This window comes from Mirounga angustirostris, unplaced genomic scaffold, assembly GCF_029215605.1.
Source record: "Mirounga angustirostris isolate CCGP_5_RB_7025 unplaced genomic scaffold, mMirAng1.0.hap1 SCAF_12, whole genome shotgun sequence".
NCBI classification, from domain to species: domain Eukaryota; kingdom Metazoa; phylum Chordata; class Mammalia; order Carnivora; family Phocidae; genus Mirounga; species Mirounga angustirostris.
The window spans coordinates 40,195,201-40,214,351 of NW_026991720.1; the positions used below are offsets into that span (position 1 = coordinate 40,195,201).

General features: G+C 42.1%; 1 protein-coding gene across 8 annotated transcripts in view; it reads left to right on the top strand.

Moving 5' to 3' along the window:
* ELMO1 (engulfment and cell motility 1) overlaps positions 1-19,151 on the top strand; it is a 520,853-nt gene that overhangs the window by 177,499 nt on the left and 324,203 nt on the right. For all 8 annotated transcript variants that reach the window (XM_045864408.3, XM_054505224.2, XM_045864407.2 and 5 more), the window contains 3 exons: positions 5,152-5,251; positions 13,033-13,184; positions 15,714-15,792. In XM_045864408.3, the coding sequence (XP_045720364.1) occupies positions 5,152-5,251; positions 13,033-13,184; positions 15,714-15,792 (331 nt within the window). The remainder of the gene's footprint in view (positions 1-5,151; positions 5,252-13,032; positions 13,185-15,713; positions 15,793-19,151) is intronic.

The following is a 19,151-nucleotide window of genomic DNA, read 5'->3' on the forward strand; positions in this document are numbered from 1 at the left end:
CAGAAGAGATAGTAACCTTGAAGATGTATCAGTACAAATTGCTCATTCCAAAGAATGGATGAAATTAATAGTGAGTAATTGATGTGTGAGATGGTAACATTTAATTGGGGTCTCAGAAAGAGAGGAAAGAGAGAATGAGGCAGAAAAATATTTAAGGAAATAATGCCAGTTTCCAAAATTTGTTGAAAAACATAAATTTATAGAGCTAAGAATTTCAGTGATCCTAAGTGGGATAAATAGAAAGAAAGCTATTATCTGGAAACATTGTAGTCAAACTTCTGAAATTTAAGGATTTATTTATTTATTCATTCATTCAGAGAGATTGAGCATGAGCTGGGGGGGCGGGGGGCGAGGGGGAAGAGAAGGGCAGAGGGAGAGAGAAAATCCCAAGCAGACACCTGTTGAGTGTGGAACCAGACACTGGGCTCAAGCCTACAACCCTGAGATCATGACCTGAGCCCAAACCAAGAGTTGGACCCTTAACCGACTGAGCCACCCAGTTGCCCCCAATGCAATATGATTTTTTATTTTTTAATTTTTTTTTAAAGATTTATTTATTTGACAGAGAGAGACACAGCAAGAGAGGAAACACAAGCAGGGGGAGTGGGAGAGGGAGAAGCAGGCTTCCCGCCGAGCAGGGAGCCCAATGCGGGGCTCGATCCCAGGACCCTGGGATCATGACCTGAGCCGAAGGCAGACGCTTAACTGACTGAGCCACCCAGGCGCCCCACAATATGATTTTTTAAAAAAGAAATTGCAACCAATCCTAAGATGTAAGGGAAATGTATAGGACCTAGAATAGCCTAAACAGTCTTGAAAAAGCAACAAAGATGAACCAAGTTGGAGGATTTCATTAACTGACTTCAAACTTACTCTAAAGTCATAAACACAGTGTGATATTGGTATAAGGGGATAGACAGATCAAAGGAATAGAATAGAGTCCAGAACTGATTCGCAGTTAAATTTTTAAGGAGCCGAAAGGACGTTTGCACACATAAGTCATGCTATGAATCTGAAGGCCAAGGCAATGTCTAAAGGGTGGTTTAGAAATGTATAATCTTTTATGTATATAATTTTTACCCCATACAACAGATAACATTTGGATAACATTCAAAGGGCAGGGCAGAACTATATTCATTAACTTTAGGAATTAAGGATATATTGAGTATGATTTACTGATAACTATAAAAGTGGCCTTTCCTTGCATCTTTCTCCCCTTCTGCCCTGGGCATGGCACCCAATTGAAACATTTGGAAGCACTGCTCTTTTATAAATTTATCAGCTTATATTTGAAATGCTTTTGAGATTGGCTGAATTTAGTTGGAAGGAAGATGGTCTCTACTGAGTTGATGAGAAACATTTATTTGAATCATTCCAGCACACATGGCGTGTTGGCTGTGACAGGGCTCTCAACCAGAATGTAAAGTTTGCAGTCGGCTTAATTTGTGGCAGTCAGTACTGCGAAATCTTTAGCTTAGCACTTTATAAAAAAACAAATAAAGCAAACAAATAAAAGTGCTCCCGCGTGTGCCATGTGGTTGCTTTATACTAGTAACCCGTTTAGCCTTGATCTTGTGCACATGGCATTGACTTCAGAAAGAGAGCCTTGGATCCTGCCTTTGTCTCTGGAGCCTCAGTCTCTCCTCTAGGAGTGAGAGTAAACATCTATGTCGGGGTTCGATAAGGGCTTTTATAGCTGCATCATTTGAAATTAGATGATTGAGTCCCTTGACTTGGAACATAGTAAGATTTTAGCATGGCCATCTTCTCTTTGCAGTTGAGGGTTTGAGGTTGAGTTTAAAAAAAAAATTCCTCTTGTGGAAACCTAGTATGCCATCTAGCAACCAGTCACAGTGACTTATATTTATCTTATATATGCACTATATATATATAAGGCATATATGTGCATGTGTATATTTTTATAATATAATAGATAATGTAACACACATATATGTTTAATAACATCTTTGTTATATATAATATAAAATAGAATTATGTGGTCTAATAACATGCGATATATTTTAAAATATGTATATAAATAAAATGTTATTACATAATATTTCTATAAAATATGAATATAAATAATACAACATTTATATAAAATGTTATTAGATGGACCAAGGGAGCGATCCCTGCTCTGGGCACCTTGGTGTGTGATGTGGAAGAAGCTTCTCTCACTTACCCATCAGTCACATTCATAGATGACCGCAAAGCACGGAAAGGCCTACCTGCAGTTGCAGAAATGGTGCTCCATCTCTGTCGCAACCATGGAGATGGAAATCCTGGCCCCAGAAGCAAAGCTTGGAGATTTGGAAACCAAATGATACTTTCTCTTTCTCTCCATCTTCCCTCCCAAGTCCTTGCAGCCTGTCTTTGGAGTCCAGTGGGCAGAGTTCTAGAGCATTTGAGGAAGCGGGACAATCCCTAGGGGTTACTAACGCCACTTGGATTATGGGCCTCTCAAGTGGGGAACAGAGTCATTTTGCCTTCGGATAATTAGAGAGCATAAATATAACTTATTTTTTTGCGGGGGGGTGGTGCCTGGGTGGCTCAGTCGGTTAAGCATCTTCCTTCGGCTCAAGTCATGATCCCAGGGTCCTGGGACTGAGCCCTGCAGTGGGCTCCCTGCTCGGCGGGGAGTCTGCTTCTCCCTCTGTCCCTCCCTTACCCCCACTCGTGCGCTTGCTCTCTCTCTCTCTTTCTCAAAAATAAATAAAGTCCTAAAAAAAAATAAATATAACTTATTTTTTGTTTCTAAAGCAGTAAAGGAAGACTAGCACCATCTCTGTTCTCAGTCTCCACTAGCTCCCGGGGGTATAAAGAAGAGTTTGATGGCAGTAGCGTGTGCTTTTCTTTGTCACTGTCTGTTTCATGCTTGTACTGTGAGTGACAACATGAGGCCGTGTTTGTGCTGAATGGAGCTGTGGGTGCCGATCTCCAATGTCACTTACGTGGCAGTCTTTTAGCGGTTAAGGTCTTTTAACTTGCCAGGTGTAAGCAAATGGCAATGATTAGTTACCATATGCTTGTTTTCCCCCTTCTTAAGCTAAAAGGAAAATAAATTAGCTAATAGTGGTTATTACTAATGCTATAATAAAATAATACATTAGCTAATTTGTTTACTATGAATACTATACATTATCATGTAATAACATTCTCACAGTAATACTCATGCCAACATACTTTATTAATAAATCTTACTAATTGCTTTTATACCTGGCTCTCTTATTTTCCTGAGGCAGTTTCCCTTTTTTTGTTTGTTTGTTTGTTTTATTTTTCCCCCACAATCTGACGTCTGGATTTTCTTGTGATTCATTGTAGAGAGTCGTTCCTGGATTTTTTTTTTTTTAACCTTTCTTGCTACTCTTTTTAGCCCATTTTTCATCTTTCTACTCTTCATATATTCTCCTTCAAGTAAGTTTGGGTTTTCTGGTATGGAATTTATTTTGGGGAGCATGCCACCTAGGGAGCCCCTGTGAGATGGGTATTGCTAGTCTGTGACTCAGAGAAGCCTTTAAAAAAAGTATTTCTGGCCTGAATTGTTTGGCTTTCCTTGCTCCCCACCCCCCACCCCCGGCTCCAAGGACAGAGAGTCCTTGACACTATGAAGGTAAACATTTGAAGATCGTGGACTCCGCTGACCTTTCTGGAAGATCACTTTTACGTGATGGTCATAGCTAACACTCGCATGTCGCCACCCTGCGGGAAGAGCTTGAAGTGAGGTAGCTTGTTCTGTTCCCCCCAGAAATCCCCAGTAGAGTATCCCTGCCACCACCACCGTCACTTTCAATAAGGAAGGAGACGGAGGCCCGGCATGCGTCAGTAACTTGCCCACTGAGTGCTGGAGATGAAACTGCTGTCTCGCTCCAGACACCATCCATGTAACGGTGTCTACATGTCGCATCGCATCCTCTCTGATCTCTGGTGGCTTCGGATCACGGTCTTCCCCTGAGAGCCTCACAGCCTCTGAAGTGATGCACAGTTCCCAAGGTCGTTCCCGAGGCTGGGCTGAGAGCCCTGGCAAGAAGGAAAGTTAGGAAGCTGTTTTCTATTCTGTTAGCTGAAAATAGATGGGAAGGTTCAGTCTAAACATTCCATGAGCCTTTGTAGCAGAGCAGTTGTGGTATGTAGGAGTCTAGAGATTCAAAATCTGAACAACCAACTTTATTTTTTTTTAATCAAGCACACGTGTCTGAGGTTGCACACAGTGCAGAAATCCTGATGGGCCTCATTCAGGGTGCTTGGAGAGAGTACTTATCTTGAGAGTTAACATTTATTATGATGATAATTTGCAGTAGAGGTGAGTTTCCCTAAAAGATTCTGAGGGTCTGTTAAGGGTTGTTTTGAGAGCATTAGAAACCAGGATATTGTCTGATCAGGGACATGGGTGGAGCTGTTTTAAAAGGACAGTGCTTTTGCCTGAGTGGGTCTGATCTCTGCTCTGTTTTCTAACCCACACGTTAGACCCTCCCGACAGCCTTCCAAATCACAGCAACGGTGTGGCCAGCAAATAATTATTTTCACAGATGTTCTATAATAAAGATAAAATGCTGGCCAGTGTAACATAGAAATGAATATGCTTACTTACATATATATTTGTATCTATGTGTGTAAGTCTTCACCCAAACACACACACACACACACACGGACCACTCAGATCCTCGGCAAGGTGCTAATACTCTTACTGGAATTATTTTAGATACCCATGAATAATAAAAGAAGCACATTGCCCTCTCTTGGCTGAGACATCTTTCTTTGAGCTCTCATTTACTGAATGCTTATGTGCTACGTATGTTATTAAGGGCAGTACAGGCAGCCCTGTGTTAACCAGGTGTCACTCTTCGGTTTTCAGCTGGGAAGACAGAGGCCCAGAGAGATTAGGGAATAGCCCAGTGTGACATAGCTCACCAGAGTGAGAGTCAGTACGAGTCCAGGTCTGTCCCACTGAGGCCCCGGCTTTCTTTGTAAAGCCCACCTGCCTCCTTCCCGTTGGCTCACAATTTTGAGGAAGTTTCCTGTGGCCCAGCTGCCTCTCTTAGTGATCTTTGACAGTTCTGTTGTATTCACTCTTCTAAAGCTTTCTCACTTCTGTGCCTGTCCTTGGGCTTAGCTCTTGGGCCCATCTCCATTAATCCCCTTTGTGTTTTCCAGCTTTGGAGACATGCTGTCCTTCACCCTGACGGCCTTTGTTGAGCTGATGGACCACGGAATAGTGTCCTGGGATACGTTTTCAGTGGCATTTATTAAGAAGGTAATGCAGATTGTGCTTTTCTAAGGCTTAAATTACTTTCATAGATATTTTGCTCTGCTTTGAAGCTACTGTGTTGTTGTTTCCTTTAGTTCTTTGTGTTAAAGGTAGGTGCGGTTGTTGAGAGTATTATGAATGTGGGGGTCTAGGCGCCTAAATCCTATGTGGAGATGACATTGTCTCCCCACCAGGATCATAAGGGCTTGCACGTGAGAACCCACAGTCAAGGGACATCAAGGTGTCCTGTTAATACCAAAGAAGCAGTCCCTGCAGATTCCCTGTCCAGGACTTGGTTGTTCTCGAGACCCAAGTAGAGTTCCTTCTGTCCTTTGTAAACCTTCTGCCCTCAGTCAGGTATTCAGGGAACAGGAAAGAGGCAGAGTATATTGATTTCCTACATGCCTGGGTTTAAAGCAGCGATGTAAGAGAAGGGGGTGTGCTTGGGTTCAGTTCCTCTTAGGTTGAGCCCACTTACTTGTAATCACGGTGCAATAAATGTCTCTGGGATCCGTTCCTCCTCCTTTAGGAGGAAGCTAATAAAGGGATGGGAAAGGTGGTTTTGGTGTGGGAGCAGAGGGCACAAGAGCCCCCACCATGCCCTGCAGTTGCATTGTATAAAGGCACATCTGCAAACTTACAATTCTGTTTCTAGTCTTCAAACAACAGATAAATAGTCCTGCCTTGATAACTCTTAAATATGGCATTAAATAATGGATTATTATTACTTATTAATTTGTTAATTTATTTTTCCTCTCTCTGTAATTGTGAAATTGTTTATAAGAGTATTGGCATTTTCTTCCTATTATTGTATTGGGAGCGAAGAGATGTTTGGAATTCATAAATTTATTTTATAAGTATAGATTTCTGGGAAGGGTTGTTTAAAATAAAGACTTTTAGAGAATCTGTGCAAAAGCTGGAAAGTCAAAGGAAAATCCAGAAAAGTCACTTGAATTTTTTAAAACTTTTTTTCTTTTTTTTTAAAGATTTTATTTATTTATTTGACAGAGAGAGATACAGCAAGAGAGAGAGAGAAAGAGAGAGAGCACAAGTAGGGGGAGTGGCAGGCAGAGGGAGGCGGAAAAGCAGGCTTCCCTCGGAGCAGGGAGCCCAGTGCAGGGCTCGATCCCAGGACCCTGGGATCATGATCTGAGCCGAAGTCAGATAGATGCTTAACAGACTAAGCCACCCAGGGGCCCCAAATTCTTTAAACCTTTTTTGTTGAAATCACATGGACTTATAGAAAAGTTGCACAAAGTAGTACAGAACGTTCCCATATGCCCTTCATCCAGCTTCCCCTAGGTTCACATTTTGCATAATGATGGTACAATGAACAGTGGTGTGATACCATTACCATTATTTGATTTCACCATTTTTTCTACTAATGTCCCTTGTCTGGTTAAGGACCCGATCCAGAATCCCACATTGCATTTAGTTTTCATGCCTCCTTAGTGTCTTCCGATCTGACAGTTCCTCTGTTTTTCCTGGTCTTCCATGACTTTGACAGTTTTGAAGAGTACTGGTCAGTTGTTTTGTAGAATGTCCCTCAATTTGGACTTGTTTGATATTTGATGGTTAAATTAAGGTGATGCATTTTTGGCAAGAATACCAGAGAAGTGATATTGTGTCCTGTCAGCACATCGTATCAGGGTACATGAAGTCGATACGTGTTAGTAATGGCGATGTTGACTTGGATTATGTGGTTGAGGTGGTATCTGCTGGGTCCCCTCACTGTGAAGTTACTCCTTCTCCTTTTGAAGTTAATCCATATCTTGAGGGAGGTACTGCCTTGAATTGAAAGGTACAGGAGAGCCCCTAACCTGTCGAGTGAGGGTGTTGGGAACGGAAGCCCCACAGATGGATGCTTGTACGATGTTGCATATGAATTTCAGACAAGAGCTGATCAGGAACCCAGGGCCTTCCCGACAGACCTCTGAATTCTCTTTCCTTATGTAAGGGCATAAAGCCAAAGGAGCTGATTAATGGGAACCACTAGAAAAGGAACCTCTTTTTGCCTGTTATCAGTCAGTGGTACGAATTGCTGAAGAGAAAAGAAACATTTGTAGATGGGAAAGCCAAGGAAATGGAATCTGTAAATTATAAATGTGAAGAGCAAATTGTGGTGTTCTGTCCTTCTAGGCTAAAAGATCTAGGGAAGTAAGTTCAAATCTGAAGACACTGAGCTTTGTGGATCTTTCATACTTAACAAAAAATTTTAACTCATTAACGGCAGGCCTTTCTTTCCTACATCCCAATTGCCTCGCTTGTCTGTTGTTAGAGCCTCTTTTCTCTAAAAACAATGCTGTCCTGAATGCGAATTCTTTGAAGTTGTGTTGTGCTTTCCTCCACGTATCTCTCTTGCTTTTAAAAGATTTTATTTATTTATTTCACACACACACACACACACACACACAGAGGAGAGAACACAAGCAGGGGGAGCAGCAGAGGGAGAGGGAGAAGCAGGCTCCCGCTGAGCAGGTAGCCCGATGTGGGACTTGATCCCAGGACCCTGAGATCATGACCTGAGCTAAAGGAAGATGCTTAACCGACTGAGCCACCCAGGCACCCCCATCTACAATATCTCTTTTGATCTCACAGCAATCCTTTCCAGAACAGAACAGGCTGTCTTGCTACTCCTGGCCAGGAGGCGAGGATGCAGTCAGTGCCTTGGGGCGGTTAAGTGATGTCATAGGGAGAAGAGCGTCATCAGTCCCATGGTTAAGGGTTTCTTCCCCCCATGTCATGCACCTGTGCTTTCAAGTGGTGGAAAAAACAGCTCCAGAAGACTTGTTGAACCAGCATCGCCTCTGTCAGCCCTCCCCGACCTCACTGGTACGGAGTTAAGTAATTTCTTCTGCTCTCCATTCTCCTTGGATCTTGCGTGTGCCCCTGTGCTTACACTTACCACATTCTGTGGATTCTTTGTTCTTTTTACTGGCTCCCGCTAGACCATGAGTTACAGGGAGCTGGAACCACAGCTTTCCGCATGACTGTATCCTCGGGGCCTGGCACAGAGTAAGACGTTAATACATTTCTGTGAAATGAATGAATGAAATTTGTTTCGGAAGCATTTTTTTTTTTTTAAAACCCTAGCACTTGAGGAAGAGAAGGAATATAGTGACATTGTATTTAAATATATTTCAAGTCAAATTTCAGTCATGAATGGAAAGAAATTACAAAACTCTTTCATTAAATGATGTGAGAAGGGGTTAGAGAGAATGACAATAATTTAATATCTGACTACTTAAGAAAATGGTTTCCACTCACTGAAATTAAGTAAAAAAAATCTAAGGAAGCAAACACTAGCAGTCTTGGCAGTTTAAATAAAAAATTAAATGTTTTCTCAAAAGGCAATACATTTAATGAATCTCATGTTCTCATTCCTGGTCATTCTCTTTTCTTTGCGTTGCTACTTAGAGCTCAGTCCCTTATGTGAATCTGAGAAATGGTCATCAGAAAATGACTTTATAATTGATAGTGTTTGTAAGGTTAATTTTTTTTTTTCATTAGCTCTTTCAAATTCAGCTCTTAGACAACCCAGGAATTGTATGCAGGCAACTGTCTTTTAAATGGAGCTTTATCTCGACAAAACTCAACTAGGAAATGCACTGACAAAAGATGCTTATCTCTGTGGTCCAGACTTGGCTTCCTATTAATGCCAAATTCATACCACTTTGGAGAAATATTTTTTCCCCGCCAGCCCCTGTCTTCTTCCTTACTATCTGTTTTCTTATGTGCGGATCTAGATTCTAGTTTACAAACTTTGTCTGCGATAAGTAACATCATTTCACAAACATTTTGAAACATGGAATCCCTTGATGCTAATATCTAATGTTTCGTTTTAAAGACTTGCTGCTTAGAGAGAGGGTAGGAAGGTATGGAGAAGAAAGGAAGGGGAAAAAACCCAAACAAAATAAAACAACACACGCAAAACAACTAGAACTTTCTGTATTACGATTTGGTTTTCCCCTAGCCAAGTAAAACACCAGTGCCTTTTCTTGGAAGGCGTGTTTCATATAAATGTTCTTGCAGCCTTTGCTCTGCAGGAGGGTCTGGATCACCCTGCAGTGTTCTCCGTGCCTGGACGAACATCCAGCCAGTTCAGCATGCAGACCCAGTAATTTTTACCTCTTAAAAACTTGAGAGATCTATGGGCCGCTGCCCAGATAATTTAAAATACCACAGTGGAGCTGCATGTTCTCTATGGTTCTTTCCAGTTTTGATAGCATGGAAGAATTTTAAGATCTCATTCTAAGTTATTCTAAGGAGTGTTTATGTGCTTTTAATAGTTTGTGTCATTGATTCATGCACTGATGCCCCTTGGCCTCTAAGAAGCCATGCAAATACTCCTCGTATTATTTAGGTAACATTTTTAAATGACTGGAAACATGTGGAAGGTAGTATATATAATTATTGCTAACTCTTCCCTCTTCTTTCTTGTGGTACAGACTTACTTTCACGCAGCTGTGCTTTGGCTTAGCCTGGCTCACCTGTGTCAGCCGAAAGTGCAGTCATGGAGCCAAGAATAGTCTAAGGGCAAAGAAAGTCATTACTGATTTTTTTGGGGGGTGGAGGGAGACGGGAGAAATGAAAATTTAACCAGAAAATATTTAATGCTCTGTAACTATACTAAGATCAATTGTTTTCAAAATAGACATAGAAAATAGCATTTGTATTTTGGCAGACTTGTACGTGTGCTGATAAGGTGCCTCGGTCATTATGTTCACTCAGCACTGATGCCTTGGTTATAAGTACTTATTAGATGACAATACTGGGTCATTTAAATGTCTGCCTAAAACAACTGACACGTAAAGACAAAAGATAGAAGTTAGTTTAAAAACGCCACTAATGGGACACCCGGGTGGCTCCGTTGGTTAAGCATCTGTCTTCTGCTCAGGTCATGATCCCATGGTTCTGGGATCAAGTCCCGCATCGGGCTCCTTGCTCAGTGGGGAACCTGCTTCTCCCTCGGCCTGCTGCTCACCCCCTGCTTGTGCTTCCTCTCTCTCTCTCTCTCATCCTCACAAATAAATAAATAAATAAATCTTAAAAAAAAAAAATGCCACTAGTATCACCCCCAGATTTGTACATAGGTCTCTAATGATTTGCCTGCCTGGCAGTACTCAGCTAAGTATGTTACAACAAAATGCTCCTGTAACCTGCATTAGGATTGTTGAAATGGTAGGTTCTATATGTCACAAAAGAGGTGAGCTAATAGGAAAGATTATCTTTAAAGAATATTTTGATGAAGGGAAGGGACTAGTTGTATGGGAGAGAAATATATAGAAATGGCAAATGGAAATGGAATATGTATGTGGAATTTAAATATGCCTGAAATAAAGCAAAGACCACAAACTATTTTACCAACATTGAGCAAGCCCCTTGGGAACATGACTGCCAATAATTTGTAGAAAACTTTATAACCCATTAGCAGAAGGTGTACTTTGTATCAGAAAACATTGAGAGTTCTGGTTGGATATTTTGAGAAAGGAAATAGTATAAAAAGGATATTTTTGGAAGTAGAGGATAACATTTTATTAGAGGGGAATCTTGAACAGAGAGGAAAGTGAAGAAGATGCTGATGCTGTCTTAGGGATCCAGGAGTGAGTTAGACTCTGAGCCAGGGTTGTGCTCGTAAACCTGAATGTATACCAAAGGGGAAACCTCACAAAAGGTTCATGGTTACAGGACATAGGGGCCTGGGACTATGAATCACTAATGATTATGGCAAACTTGGAAAAAGGTGATCTTCGAGAAAGGAGGATTAAGAAGACAGTGAGATTGGTTTTCACACCATTTAATTTTAGGCTTTGTTGGAATATCTAAATGGAATTATACTTTGGGATGCCAAGAATAAGAATTAACGTACTTCATGGTAAATGCCTTTTTATCTCTCTGTCTTTGTTAGACTGTCAGGGCCTTGAAGTTCAACATCCTGTAGGTTTTGCTCATTTCTCTATTTCCAGATCCTAGGACAGTATAAGCCTGTTTTGTGGCAGCCAACCAATACATATTATTTGGATGAGTGAGAAGAGGGTGTGAAGGCTGCAGGGTGGGGGAGGGAGTTTGACAGTCAGCTCTCAGGTGGAAGATTCTCCATGGAGCCTTAAAGGTACATCCACTTTGACTAAATGGGGACGAGAAAAGGAACATGGAAGACGGCATGAGTGCTGAGAAAATCAGAAGTATTGTCAACAAACTTCTGTGTGAGTTCTTCAGTTTTTTAATAAGTGCCAGGAATTGTGCTGGAATAATGGAAAATGGTGGAGGAGGTGTTGGTGAGGAAGTTGAGGAATTGACATTCTGTTTAGCAGAGGTCTAAAGGAGGTGTTAAACCATGATCTCAGGATGAGGGGAATTGGATTTTTGTCAGAAAAAGATGGCCTTAGCTTGGTAGATTTGACAGAGGGGAGCAGACTGTGAAGATTAAGGCAAAGGCTTGCCAGGGACTGTAAACACATTGGAGAAGTTTATTAGCCATGAAAGGAGCTCAAGCAGCCTTTTGAGAATCTTAAAATTCTCATACACTTCCTGTACTTTATGTTATAAAATAATAGCTTTTTGGAATATAAAATCATCATATTGCTATACTACACTCCTTTCTGTCATGTATTGCCCAGCCCTGAGATCCAGAGGTATCTGCGGGCAGAGAGGGTCTTGGTATTATACTGGCTACCCCTACTTCCAGCCGGGAGTCGTTAGCTAGAAACAGCGGACATGGTAATGGCAGTTGCCATGGGCACCTTTGCGTTTTATCTTGTCCAAGGATGGAGAGGGGGGATGAGGAGAAGGGGTTGATGGGACAGCAGAAAGGAAGAAATCAGCATCGCCAGGGGTTGGGGGGAGGGGGAAGAGAGCAAATGTCAGTCTGTCATGGAACCAAATTATTTAGTTTTTAAGAACGCAGTCATTATGTTAATGTAATAACAGCCTTTTAGTGCGAGTTGTCAACAGACAGTAATAACTTTTAATGAGGCCTCTAAAATAAAACCTTTATGGTATCCATGTGTTTGGGTTAGTGTGATCCATTATTCTAACCCTTATTTTACTTCCCTCTTATGCTGTGATTTATTATGTTTGAGGCCTCAGTGATTAATTCCTTAGGGAATGTATTTTAGAGCTTAAGCTATTATTTTAACTTTTAGCACTGCTAATTTAAATGTTTTCCTGTTTGCTAAATTTGAGATGAGAAGAATTTATTTTAACCATAAGAAATTGGAATGGGGAAAAGAGTGTTTCATTGTGGAATAACCAGGAGAGTAGCCAGTGACCGAGAAGTTGCCAGTTGAACTGTGTTGACAAGTGTGATTTGTGGGAGTCCCGTAAGGATGTAACAGGGTCATAATATGAGCATAAAAATCATGCATCGTGTGGGTGAAGGAGTAGCCCGGGAATGGAAGGGAATGGCTATTAGTATATGTTGAAATTACTGCCTCAAAGAAACACAGGAATCCTTAAACTATATGTGTTGAAATCATCAGCCTCTGAAAGCTAAACTGGGAAGAAAAAGCCCAGAAAAACCAGACAATAATTCCTTGAAGGTGTCTCCTTTTTAGAATCGCTTATTACAGAATTATAGAAGTAAGATATAAGTGGTGCTTTGTAATAAAATGAGCAGTCATCGCTGACTTGATGCATCTCTTACGATTCTGCTGTAATTCCAGCTACTTTTCATCCTGTGTCTGGTGTTTCTTGAGTGAGCTCCTGATTTCCTTGATTTGCTCCCTTCTGTACTTCTGTGCTCTGTTTACCGTGAGTGGTCAATTGTGTCCTCCTTGGATTTTCAGATAGCAAGTTTTGTCAACAAATCAGGCATGGACATCTCAATCCTACAGCGGTCCTTGGCCATTTTGGAGTCAATGGTGCTCAATAGCCACGACCTCTACCAGAAGGTGGCTCAGGAGATCACTATCGGCCAACTTATCCCACATCTTCAAGGGTAAGCATGCAGTTGCCTCCCATGTGAGAAGGGGAAATGATTCTGGTAGACAGCCACCATAAAGCCCTGGGAAAGGTTTTTGATTGGTTTGATTAAATATGCAGAAAAGGAATCTTGATTTGGCATCTAACCACACCATGTTACGTACCCATCCCCCACCACACTGATATGGCCCAGTGACTGGCCCCTTGGGGGAAGTGGGATCCCATGCCTGTTCTTGGCATCCTTCTGTCCCCAGTGCCTGGCTTTTTGTAGGCAATCAGTTCTGATGAATGTCGATAGATACCGGTAGAGTTTTACTTTTAACATCATAGGGCAATTTGCTCTCTTAAGTTCTCAACAGCATCTTTCCTTTGTCATTAAAAATAGTGTTTTCTGTGATACAATGAGTATTTTCATAGATAATTAGGAATTTTTCAAGGTAGGCTTCCTTCTTAGGCTCAAGGTGATTACAGTGACCCTCTTTTGTCTTTTCTAATGCATGTGTTTTATCTCTAGAGGCTTGAGCTAGAAGGCAAGGCACTTAGCAGCCTGCAGGCTTTGGAGCTCTTTTCCTTCTCTCCACTCAGGCAATTAGTAAGGTTGTCCCTGAGAAGGACACCTCTGTACAATGCTGCTTTATAAATTAAAGTATGTGGAGTTCCAGGTAGCAACAGCCCCCTGAGGTAGCTTACACAAACAGGGAGTTCATTGAAAGGATCCTGGGGGACTTTACAGAACCCAGGAATGACTTAAGTAGCTAAGCCTTGAGAAGGACAGAAACTGTGGCCTCCTTGGAGTGGTCACAACAGGCCTTTTCTCAAGTATACTGGTCGACACTAAGGTGACTTGTCTCCCAGTAACTGCCACCCCTGGTCTCTCAGGTCACATTTGCAAATTCTCAAGAGGAAATCTGATTGGCCTTTTGGGGTTGGGGATGTGGGCTGGGGATGTGAGGGAATATTCAGTAGTTCTCAGCGTACCAAAAAGGTTAACTGTTCATAATGCAAACCTACCAAAGTGCATTAGATGTTGCCTTCATTTAAGAGGGGGGAAGGTGACCGGAATGTAAAATTTTAAGTCACACAAGCTGTGGATTGTGGCCTCAGGGAAAATGAGCACATGCTCTAAAATGACGCTCTAGAAATAATACCAGTTTCACATTTCCCTGAATGTGAAATGTATTAATTCTACAGTCTGGGTCTTTTCTCTGGATCTCGAGGGCATACTTGTGTGTTCACAGTGTGCTGTGCTAGAGTTGAGAGTTTCTAATTTGGCAAGTGCCGTGCTGGGGATTTTATGTACATTAACTCATTTTACCCTAAAAGCAACACCTTAAAGTAAGTGTGTTCTTTCCCAGTGTTCCACATGAGGAAGCTGTCTTGGGGACACCCCCTGACCTCATGCAAGGCCACACAGCCAGCCTGCGGGGCACTGGGCTTTGGATTCCATCCTGCCAAAGGCTGTGGTCCACACTTAGCCTCTCCCTAAATCATCTCTGAGTGTAGCTCACCGGCAGCTCTTTGTTTCTGCCTTGGGTCCTTCTTATTTACTGTTTACCTCGTGGCTTCTGTGAGATTTTTGCTTGCTTTGGAATTTCTGATCTCATTTCAGTGAAAAGCGAATTTGCAAATTTTAAAAATAAAAACTTGTTCTTTTTGTTATTAAAAAGTTTCTATTTGGAAATAGGTTTTTAGAATATGTAATAGCATTGCCATGGAGACAAAGCAGTTTCCTTTGTAGTAAGTCCAGGAGTGTAGGGATACCCAAATCTGGTCCCAGATATACTTCATGCATCAGACAGAAAATCATAGCCCCCCCTACACATATCCACACGTACAGCCCCTGGGTTCATGTATTTAAGCCTAACAGAGACGAAGGGGAGAGGAGGCTGACCACCTATACTTTCTGGGTGATCTGTGCTGAGCAGTGTATTGTCCAGGTAGTAATAGTAATTGTCCTCCCCCAATAGCGTTCCCTTCCTCATGATGGTTGAAATACATTCTCACTGGGCGCCTGGGTGGCTCAGTCGGTTAAGCGACTGCCTTCGGCTCAGGTCATGATCCTGGAGTCCTGGGATCGAGTCCCGCATCGGGCTTCCTGCTCAGCAGGGAGTCTGCTTATCCCTCTCCCATTGCCCCTCCCCCCCCATGGTCTCTCACTGTCTCTCCAATAAATAAAATCTTTAAAAAAAAAATAAAATCCCGGGGCACCTGGGTGGCTCAGTCGGTTAAGCGACTGCCTTCGGCTCAGGTCATGATCCTGGAGTCCCTGGATCGAGTCCCGCATCGGGCTCCCTGCTCGGCGGGGAGTCTGCTTCTCCCTCTGACCCTCCCCCCTCTCATGTGCTCTCTCTCATTCTCTCTCTCAAATAAATAAATAAAATCTTTAAAAAAAAAAAAAAAAAGAAATACATTCTCACTTAGTTGCCAACTGCTTTTTCTAGGCCATGCCTCTCTCGCTCGTCTTTTTTTGGGGGAGATCATGACCCTTCATGGTCTGACTCAGAGGTAGCCTGTTTTGACTTTCTGTGCCATTCTGTCTTTACAGGACAGATCAGGAAATCCAAACCTATACCATTGCAGTGATTAATGCGCTTTTCCTGAAGGCCCCTGATGAGAGAAGGCAGGTAAGTTGTGTTTCTTTGGTCCTAAGACTGTACTCAGGGCTGGCAACTGTCGGGGCAACGAGTGCCCGCTCCTTCCCATCCTGGGGATTCCTCAGGCCTCCCCCCTGCCCTGCAGCTTGGCTGGCCAGCCTGGGGTCATTCACAGATCCCGTGGGAAGTAGGTGGAGATGCTCAAGCCCTTGTCTGAGGAAGAATGCTAGGAATGCTCCAGGGGCAGAGCCCTTGCGTCCAGTGAAACCCAACATAGAAGCTTGAAACATAAGAAGATGAAAGCCTGGGGGAAGCAGAGGTGGAAGCCCCGAGATCTTCTGGCATGCCACTGAATGCTCCCTAGGGCGAGGGAGGTATTGTCCCTATTTTCCTGATGAAGACCCTGAGGCCCTGAGAGGTGTCCCGCTTAGCCCATGGAAGTTTAGATGGAAAGGACAGGAGGAAGGCCACAGAGTTCGCTGCCCCTGGTTGAGGTAACTGTTCCTAAGTCAGGGGGGCTCTTTGCTCCATGACATTTCTGTTGTCCATGTGCGTGTGTGGTGGTGGTGGGGGGGACTGAGCCACCCGTTTCCCTTCCTCTGTGCCCACAAGAGAAGGGAACCCCTTAAATGTACCCATGTGAAACCTATCCCTTGATACTCTCCTTTGTCCGTAGATCTTTGGTTCTTCTGCAGTGAGGTAAAGGGTCCTTGCAGAGGGGTATGTGGAAGAAGTGGCATTTTGTGTGTCTTGGAATGTAGCTGACCCCTCAGAATCCATTCATGGTTTTTTTTTTTTTTTTTTTCCCCATCAACATAACATACTGTGTACCTTGGTCACACAATTCACTTCATTTAAAAACTGGGTGGAAATATGAGATCTTTCAACCAATAGAAAGTATACTGGGAGCTCTGTGACAGTTACCACTAAATTGTTGTAGAAAAATTTAGAAGCTAGTGTGCTACTGAACACTGAACACTAGAGAATTTCTTTTTTCTGTTTTATTTTTTCATTGCCAAGGATTTTAAACCTCAGTGACTAAGCGTGAGGGTTTCTGGTTTGTTTTTCATTTAGAATTATTTGCTCACTCCTTGGGGCTATGTTTGCACAATGAGTGGAGTGACTTTATTGTTTCCTGTGCATTGGGTTTGGTGTCGGGAGCCAGGAGCGGCCTGCCCTCCCTAAGCCTTATGCTCCAGGCTGGATTTTTAAGAGTGGTTTTGCAGGTGGAAGCTGAGGTGGGGCTGCTCTTTTTATATCTAAATCTAAATGCTGAGCTCATGATAACTTCTAGCAGCCCAGCAAATTGCTTGACAGAGCACACATATGCACGCCTGACATAGCCCTGGAGAAGCTTGATCGATCCTTCTACTGGCCAGACCAAGGACACCTGGCCGAACTGGTAGCTGAGAGTAGAGTGCGGGGCAAGAAGCCACCTGGTCTGACCTCATGGGCTTTTTCTTTTTCCTATGGAGGAAGAGTTTGGATTAGAGGAAGCAAAAACTCATGCCCACCCTAATTGCTATGATTTGGATCCCTGGATCTAGACATGAGTAAAATGCATACACTTTGCATCTTCCCGTTACACCAAGAACTACTGTTAATCTACTGAATTGGATTCGCATGACCACAGAAAAATAGGGGACCAGATGCCAATCTGTACTGACTCCAGAATAATGATTACCGTGAAACATAATGGCAGACCGGTATGACATTAGGTTTGGGTTCTGAGAATCAAATTTTATTTTTTGAAAATTAGACAATATTTGACTGAGATGACATAGATTGGCAATATACTGCTGTAATGATAATAAATCACAAAGGGTAGTCTAATAACATTACATAATTTAAGAAAACAATCCAACTGAGAAAGGTAGAGTGTATATAATCATACAGCAGCATATCTAGACTCTAATTTAGTCTTCGAAATAAAAATAGCAACAACACAGAAAATTAACTTGGACTTTATAAATTGTTTTGAATTGAAGATGAGTCAGGGACTATTGTTTGTCAAGAAAAGGAATATTTTGATTTTTAATTAAAAAAATATTTTTCAGTGAGTTAAGAGAGAGTTGGCTCTAAAAAACTAATTTCAAGTTCGTAATATAGAAAAGTTTGATGTTATTTTCTGAAGGTTAGTGGAGCCTGTAAAGCAGAAGACCATGCTAATTGGGGGTATCATCTGGGTTATATTATGTATTGTTATCAGCTTTTCTTGTAGAAAATTAAACTTTCTGAATTTTTAAGATAAATAGGAAAATTTACCAAAGCCTGCCATCAGTGATGATATTCTAAGAGTTTGCCTTGTGCCAGGCTCAGTGTTCAGTGCTTTGTGTCTTATTTCATTTTATTTTCCTATCACTGGAAAGCCTTATTTTGCCTCTTTACAAATGAGGAAATTGAGAGTCAGAGGGAGTAAGGAACTTGATCTGATTGTTGAGCGGATCAGAGTCCCACCTAGGCCTTGATCTCCTCTGCAGAGAATTCCATTGGCCAGGAGGCGTCACCCAGAGAATTCTCTGGTATTTGCCGAGTGAAGAACTCCCTGGAGCCTGAAAGATACCAAGCCTGTTTTCTCACTCCAATTAAATTAAAACATAATCTAAACATTTATTTATTGGATTTACAGGAACAGCTTTGTTTTTTTAAAGCCTTAGGACATTGGATAAATTCCATTTCAGTGAAAAAATTTCATTTATTTCAACTTCTCTTCCTGACTTTGAACCAAACACATTGATAGGACTCTATTTATCTGGGCTTTATTTTTCAAAATGTATAAAATGAATTCGGACAGATTTTAAACACCTATTTCTGACTGAAGAAAAATACCACCGTGGTCTTTTTACTTGGCAGGCAGACTGGAGTGATAATTCCGTTGTGCATTCATTGAGTGGGCCTTACTGAGAGAGTGCTGGGTTTGTAGAGGCCTGGGTTTGTTGAGGGCTGGGGTAACACTTCCTGCTTTGCCAAGGCGTCCTGGGGGCTTTCTGGTTGGGGGGGTGAGGGCAGGGATGCCCCGCTTCCCCCTGCCTCCTGGATGTGGGACATTCTCCCTTTCTCTGCACAAAAGAAGGGAAGGGGTGTTTGTTTTGTGGAGGTGAGGGCCAATGGATCCTTTTCCTTACAACTCCTTGCCATTATTTTACTGTTCTCATGGCAAGCATGTTGGTGAGGTCCCTTCCAAATTTCTCTACAAATATTTATGATCTTCACAAACATTATTAGAAAACCTTTTTGCAAGTTAAAAGATTTGGTGCAAAAATCAGAAAATACAGATTCAAAAGAAGAAGTTTGAAAGACTCCTCTAAGTGCGTGCCCCAAACAGAACCCTTGCAACTAGTCACACTTTGCATGGGCCTGCTTTGTTCTGTGCAAAGCGTCTTCTACCT